Here is an 8,085-nt window from a genome sequence, read left to right as displayed (position 1 = left end):
GGGGGAGAGGGGAGGGGGCTGGGGAGCCCTCCTGGAGGGCGCTGGGATGCACGGAGCCGTGTTCCTCAACGGGCTCGGGCCTGTGTCGTGCTTGTCGCTGGCAGCTTGAACTGTGTGGAGTGGAGCCTCCTGCCCCCGGCAACCGAGGAGATGGTTGCTCAGGCCGCGCAGCTGCAGGGCCGTTTCCAGGGGGATCCTTCTTTTGAGTATGAGTACCCTGCAGAGGTAGATCCAGAACGTGCTGGAAACGTAGCTGAAGATGATGAGAAGGTAAATAAAGCAAGACATTGTTTAACTCTCTTGGTTACAGTTGTACCCCTCACAGTGGATAGGTGGTGGCTTCTCCTTCCTTGCAATAAGCAGCCTGAGGCTGTGCTGGGGCAGAATACACACCATTTCCTCTTTGCTGTCATTGTGTAGCAATGGCTTTTTGACTGAACTCTTCCTTCAGTGACTGAGCTCTTACTTCTGGAGTCAGACACAGCTCAGAAATATCCTTCACATTTTATTATGCACATCCTCACTGAATTATTATGCACTGAAGTATTATGCACACCCTGTCTGAAGCTCAACATAGGAACCTCAGGTATCATTCTTCATAACCTAGGAGAAAAGTCATAAGTAGCTTATTTGAGAGGGGACAGATGAAGGGAGGGACAGTTAATTCTCTGGTGAGTCTAGAGTAGTTGTCACATTCTAATGAGAAGAATATTCTATTTGTGGTCCTCTTTGTGCCAGCAGGCTCCAAGCTATTGAGTCAGTTGTGGTTTCTGTTGCCCCGTTGTTTATTTAAAAAAATGACAACAAGAAAAGCCCTGCCATTAACATTTGCCTGTTCTTCTGTAAAGCCCACAGTGAAGGAGGAGGCCCGTCTCGTAGCTACCATAGAACAGATAGACAGAGCAGTTGGTATCGTCCCCCGGGGGGCATTTGTGAAGACTCCTTTTGGGTCTGTGTGTGAAAACAGAAACTTTGAAGGTAAATTCTCCTTGTCTTTATCAGTATCAGCTGTACTTTGACCATAAAGGCTGTAAGTGAAGATGGGTTTTTCTCTAGCTGATGCTTTGATCTCAGGATTATTTTTGCCTTGGGTAGGATGAACAGGGAGGAGAGAATCCAATGCCACTCATGTTCAGGTGCATGATTCAACTGGGGAAGGTGGGAGGAAAGTCACTAATGGCTCTGAGTCATTGAACCTGCAGTTTCATTTGTCTTTTGTATAGTTTTTGTCAATGTTTAGCAATCATAGCTGCAGTGAATTCTCCATCTAGATATAGGGTGTAACCAAAAGGACACAGAGAGCTGGTCTCGACTCAGTGCCCTTTGCTTGCCCGGGACTGCAGTTTGCATGGTCTGCACTGCACAGCATCAGGGAGTCCTGCCACCCATTTCTGCCAACTCTCTGGTCTTCTGGGGAGTCCATGGGAGAGAAAAATTGTGGTTCTGTCCTCTGTCGTGGGTGTTAGAGGAACAATATGATGTTTGATAGTATAGTGTAGGTTTGCCCAGCTCGCTGTATTAACGGTACCAATGGCTGTTTGCAGGTCTTTCTTTCACAGAAGCAAAGAAGTTAAGTTCCTATTTCCATTTTGCTGAGCCTGTTAACCTGAAGAATAAAACCCTGCTGGAAAAGGCTGACTTGAACCCATCCACTGATTTTCTAGACTCTCTGGAGCACGATATCCCAGAAGGTAAAGGTAGCAGAATCAAGAGATGCAAGAGGACAGGCAGTCTGGGAAACGCTGAGGTGACAAGGTGGCAGTTACTGTGGAGTTGGTATGCTTGGGAGAAACTTGTGTGAATCTGTAAAGGAACTTTATCCTTTTCTAAGTATTGTACTTAATTTCTTTATTACAGAGATTATAAATGCTTACAGTGGTAAAATGTAAGGGTACCAGGGCTGTCACATCCTCACAATAGGTCTTCTGACCATACCAGCACCCCTGTGCCTGAGTGCCATATTCCCTCCTGACTTCTGTAACTCTGCCTGTGTCAGTGTTCCTGTCAGGAGAGATAACTCCATCAGTGATAGAGGGAATTTATGTGGTTTGAAGTGTTTCACACCTCTTGTCACAGCCCATATTGCTTTTCTTTATCTAAATGGGCTCTCATTAACACTGAGCTGATATCTCTGAGAGGCTGAATTCAAACTGTCCTTTGATAAACTGTGTTAGAAATGCTGCAGTGTGGAATAAGCCATGCTCTCGTGGTACTACACACTGTGGAAGGAGAAAGGAAGATGCACGTACTGGAATGTGTCTTCAGTTCACATCTCTACAGTTCTGCTCCATAACAGTTAAATAGACTTAAAGCCTCTTCCAGGGGTTCCTCTGGCAGGATATTTCTCAAAGGAGATGGGAATAACTTGTTATTTGTTTCTAACAGCTTTTTGCTGATTTACTGCGTTTTTTGGATCAGGCTAAGCATTTCCATGTTCTGCTGTCTAGAAAGATTCTTGGGACCCAATCAAAACTTAGGTTTGCTACTTTATTCCTATCCTGGAGTAGCAGGATAGGATAGTAGGCGTCCTGTGCCAGATGGAATTGGCTAGAAGGACAGTGAATTGCAGTGCTGTAAATAGCTTTTCAGACTATTTATATATATATCTCTTTATATATATATATCTCCCAATCTTTCCTTTGGCAAAAATGAACTGAGAATGAACCTAGTGAGCTCCTGCCTGAATTCTGAACATTTTTGACTGTTCAGAGCATAAGCAGTGATAAAATCTGAACCATCATTCAACTTACGGGGAGTGTCCTTGCTGCAGTCATTTTCCAGAGGTATAGTCTGGAGAGTCTGCACATTTTTAGATACACTGGCCCTTGGAGATGGCCCTTTTGACTCAAAAAGGAGTATTGCAAAAGGTGTTAGGTCCTACATATCTCCTAAGAAAATTGTAGCTACACTTTGTTATGATGTTTCAGGCATTGCTACTGTTTGCATGTTTCTTCCCTCTTTTTTCCTAGGGTTTGTGATAGGGAGACGTTACTTTTGTGAGACCTGAAACCACAGAACCACTGCAGCAGGACATAAATCTGCCATGCTTTCTATGTTTCCACTAGAAAACAGGCTCCAGGGGCTAAGAGCCTGAAGCCTAATTTGCATCACAGAGCTGGTTTTAGCCACCTTCAGCTGTGGTAGAGAATGGCACCTTTGAAAGATTACAGCTCTCATGCTTGAGTGTTTCTCATCTAGTTCACGGGACCAGGCAACTGGCAGATCGTGCTGTATGTTAGAACGTGAACATGGCAGTTTTGTGGAAGTCTTTAAATCAAATTGGACTTGCAGCTGTATTTTACCCAGTAGCAGATAGAAAGTGGAGCTCAGCTGTGCCACTGCCATGTTTGTCTCCCTCTGGCAACCTGAGGTCTGTGTAAGCATCAACCTTTGCCCCCTCCCCCTGTGGTTGTTGCTGTTAGTGGAGATCTCAGTTTCCTCCAAAAGGTTGCCTCTCAAAGACAACCTGAGCTCAAGTGCAGCTGAGTGATTCTTAATGGAAGAGGAGAAGATTCATCATGGTACCTGTGTGGCTCTGGCTGTATTGTCCTGCTCTTTTTTGGGCTGAACCTGGGGACTGGTGGAATGAGCTTGTCAGGCGAAGGAAATAAGACAGGAACTGGCTACAGGATCATCAAGGCATGTAGGCTCTCTAATTGCACTCTATCACATGCAGATAGGAGCTCTGACATTAAAGAAAGATCAACCCACCCCCCATTAACAAGCATTCAGCTTACCTAAAGTACTGGTTGCTTGTGAAAATGTGGAGGAAAAAAAGAACAGAGGGCAGACACAGGCTTTCTGCTGATTTTATCAGCATGGCTATGCCAAAGCAAGTCGCTCACTCCTGGTTGCAAGACATTCAAACTGGTTCTTGGATTAACTTCCTTCAACTCTGCCAGTGCATGTTGGCTCTGACCCAGAGCAGACAGTGCGTTTTCCTGGCATGTTGGTCATAGCTCATCCCCTCATTTTGACCTGAAGCTTTTCCTGTCTTTGCTGGCTAGATGCTCTTTTGAACAGTTATTGTCAGAGCAGATGCAGGAATTTTCAAATCTATTGTGTCTAGAATTGTGACTGAAACGAGAATTGTCTCAAGAAATACACAAAAAGTGGACACAGGGTGAGCATCATCTGAGTGATGTTCCCAGCCTGCATTGGCTAGAATTCCCCAACCATCTTAGAAGACCTAAAGGACAGGGCTGGGAGATTAAGGGCTGATTTTAACCTGATTAAAAGTAACAATTCTGTTGCAATAGTTTTCTTTATTAATTGGAAACTGAGCATCTGTGACGGCTGTCAAGGAGGTAACTGTCATAAAATGTATGCTGTGTCATTATAGGAGAGCAGGGCTGTCTTACAGAATGGAAAGTTGGAGGCAGAGAGAAGATTTTATATGACAGCTGAGAGGTGGGAAGAAAGGAATTGGAAACTGGGTCGAATAAAGGAAACAATGGTAAAAGCAGAGATTTTAGTGCAAGGTTGGGAAGCCTGGAGTTTTGTAACAAAACTGTCTGCCACCCTTATCTTTACCAGTGATATCTGTGGTGATTGCAGGTTCCAGATCTGTCAGTATGTCTATCTCCCAGGTTATCTGTGTGTTTTTAAGAGTTCAGAATATGTTGCTGCTCCTACCCTTAACCACACTGTGAGTTTGTTTTTTTTTTTTTTTTTTTTCTTGGTGTCTCAGCTTCCAAAGGCAAGAGACTGTAAGACTTAGGTTTAAGTAAAAAAATACATTTGTAGTGATTATAGAGAAAAATGAGAGAATGTGAACCCTGTCTCAAGAGCAAATTTAATTGGTTTATCTCCTTTCACATCTCCAGCTCTCTGAGCCAAACTAATGAATTTGAGTGGCCTGACTCATCATTTTTGAACACGGAGGAGCTGTGATACTGATCTTCTGACACCACAGTTTCAGATCATGTAATGCTTCATTCTGGTCCAAATGACCAGCTGGCCAGAATGTTGCATGCTGGGATCTGTAGGTTTTGCTGGCCATATGTCTGCATTAAAGATAAGCTTGTTTGCTCTAGTCTAAGCAGACAATCTGCTCGACTTTATGCACAATTAGATGTAGCCTTTCAGTTGCTGGCAGATTGCCAGCCTGGTCCTTTCTGCTGCACAGAGTTCAGCACCCTGGGCAATAGCATTCAGGAGCTAGAGTTGTGGCAGTTTTACATGTGCCTGTAGATAATGGAATGGCAAAGCAAACAGCAGTATTCCTAGCGTGCCTACAGCATTTTCACTTGATGACCTAGTGTTTTGTAGGTATTAAATAAAATCACTTTTCAGGTGTTGGCATGATGGGAGGGAAAAGATAAAGAGGGGGGAGGATGATTTTAATGTGACTGTGGTATCAGTTCTGGCAATGCTACATTCTGCAGTGGTGAATGAAGGGGATGGGAGAAAGACTAAGGTACTAGTGTAGAGTGGAAAGCAAAGTAGGGGAGGAAATACAATAGGGGATGGAGAATTCACTTCTTTGGTGCTTTCAAACTACAGTTCAGAAAAGCAATAACTTGACTCTGAAGGTTTGTTACACATTACTAACTTAGATCACTTTGATAGGAGATAAGGGACAGACACCAACAGGGTGCACCCACTGATGCAGGAGGGGAGGTATGTGAGAGGGAAAAGAAAAGGAAAATGTAGCTAGGAAAAGATACGAGTGGAAATAGGATTTATGTGAGAAGAGTTTATTCAAAAGTCATGACTCCCAGTCAAGAAATAAATGCTTTTGGCTGAAAGCCTGCCACAGTTCCCTGATGGAGTAAAGTAGGAATTAGAATAAAACTTTTTAAAGGCAGTATAAAAGGAAATGCAGAAAGTTGCCAACAATTAATGATTGATTTAAGTTGGAGTTGACCATGAGTAGAAGATTACAAAGGAAGCCAGCATAATCTGGAGTAATCCATGACAACTGTAAGGAGGATTTTTTCAAGTATATTGAGAGGAAAAGAAAGCATAATAATGATACTGGAAACTGTCACTGCATGGTGATGGTAAAAAAGCTCATAAGAATGCACAAGGGCTCATGTGCTTGCTAACTTTTTTCTTATTTACTTTTGGAAAGAATATGGACTCAGATCAAATGAAATATGAATATAATAAAATACTGCTTTATACAGTTTTCAGGCTATTTTCTAAGGAAGGGTAGAGTTAGGCAACCTCTTCTGTTTGCCAACAAATGAAAACAGTGAGCCAGATGTTACTCCTGAAATCATTATCTTAGGAAACTTGTGGCATACTTAGGATGCTAACCTTTAATAAATCCCAGCATTGCAGAGATATTCCCCATAACTGATCTTGATTAGTAGTTGTGATTGCAAAATCACTGAATGGGTGTGTTTCTCGAATGGGTCAGAAGAGGCTTTAGCTGGGACCAGTACCAATACTGATACTCTTCAACTTACTTATAAATGATCTAGAAGTAAGGGATTGGTGCAGAGACAAATAATGTTGAGGGCAAGATGGCTATAAAGATCTGGCAAACTCGGCTTACTTAAACAAACTACATTTTGGTGTAGCTACCTTCAAAATTTTGTATCCAAGAGCAGGGAGTGGAAGCCAGACTTTTATTCTGGAAGCTGTGGTTCTGATAGGAAATCCAGGTGCAACCCACTGAACATCAGCTCCCAGTCTGATCCTAAGACTTAAAAGGCTAATTTGATCTGTAGATGTATAAACAAGTGTGTAGCAAATAGGAGCAGGGAGGTGACTTTACTTTTGCATTTATTGTTAGTGGAGTAAGAACTGGATTACTGCACACAGCAAAACTGGAGTGTTGCAGAAAAGAGCCACAAAATGATTCAAGGGCTGGTGAGAAACATAAACAATTCAAACTGTTTATCTTATGGAAAAGAACATAAGAATGACTGTATTATACTGTGTAAATACTCTGTGGACTTTAAGTGTTTGGTTGTGAAAATCTATTCAGTATAGCAGAGAAAGGCTTAACAGGATCTGGCAGCTGAAAATCACAGCCAGAAAAAAGTAAAAAAAAAAAAAAAAAAAAGAAAAAAATTAGGTACAAATTTTAACAGTGAAATGATTGCCAGCTAGCAAGTACAATGGATGGGTCTGTGTCTCTTCTACCTTAGCGTCATGCTGGATGTCTTCCTGGGAATTGTGTTTTAGCCAAATGCAAACATAAATTGCTAGTCCCAGACATGAGTAACTGAGTTCAGTTTAATGGGCAGTGTTATTCAGGAGTCTGGAACAGGTATCTCCTGGTACTCCTGGCTGTAAACTTGACCACAGCTCTGGAGGGTGATATTTAGCTCAGGCTTCTTCGTTGTCAGTGATAATAACACAGAGGTGCCAATGGATTCATGAGACAGTGGCTCCAAGAGCAGGACTCACAGTACAGGTGGCTTTGCTTCCTGAACTATAGTGCATGCTGAAGAGATTCCTGAGGAATCGGTGTCCATTGTGGAGGGTGCACTGAGGAACCAAGACCCCTGAGATGTAGTTGCTGGCTCTGTAATGTTGGGAGAGATTTTATAGCATCATTCTAAATGGGTAAACAGTGGCATGGTGGATCGTGGTGAGTCTTGTCCACTTAGTATTTCAAGATTCAGTTATAGGAAGGGGAGAAGTGCCCTGGCAGAAAATATTTTCCAGCTCTTTTACCATTTTGACTGTGGAAGAGGTAACAGTCACTCAGCCTGTGGGTCTCTTTCCTCTCCCAAACGTGCAGTGTTTTTGGAGCATTCCTTACACAGTACTGCAGACAAAAGGATTAATGGCTATTTCCCTGGCTGAATACTTAGGATGCTAGCCTTTCTGTAAACTTGCTGAACAGTAGCCTGGGTTAGAACACTAACCTCCTGTCCTCTGAACTTCATTAGCATGCTCTTTATCAGTTTAGCAAAAGCGAGTGCTTAATGGGCCCTTGAAGATGGAGAGGTTGCATTTCTAAGCGGGAGATACTTTCCTTTGGCCACTCTCAAGAGCCATTTTGGTAGCCCCATCTTGGTTGCTCCAGAAGCTCAGGTGCTGGAAGGAAGAAGGCAAGGAGACACAAACCTGCTTTATCTCCATGCATTAGCACAGCCTAATTAACTCCCTTTCGGGCCCCCC

At 43.0% G+C, this 8,085-nt stretch overlaps 1 protein-coding gene across 1 annotated transcript in view; it reads left to right on the top strand.

The window, feature by feature from the left end:
• RSPH9 (radial spoke head 9 homolog (Chlamydomonas)) overlaps positions 1–8,085 on the top strand; it is a 46,062-nt gene that overhangs the window by 27,018 nt on the left and 10,959 nt on the right. The window contains exons 2-4 of the mRNA XM_010006259.1: positions 10–270; positions 849–978; positions 1,545–1,691. Coding sequence (XP_010004561.1) covers positions 10–270; positions 849–978; positions 1,545–1,691 — 538 coding nt within the window. The remainder of the gene's footprint in view (positions 1–9; positions 271–848; positions 979–1,544; positions 1,692–8,085) is intronic.

Source organism: Chaetura pelagica, unplaced genomic scaffold (assembly GCF_000747805.2).
Source record: "Chaetura pelagica isolate M959 unplaced genomic scaffold, ChaPel_1.0 scaffold271, whole genome shotgun sequence".
Taxonomy (NCBI): Eukaryota; Metazoa; Chordata; class Aves; order Apodiformes; family Apodidae; genus Chaetura; species Chaetura pelagica.
The sequence above is the reverse complement of the archived record's forward strand: the minus strand, read 5'-3'. Positions and strand labels throughout refer to the sequence as shown.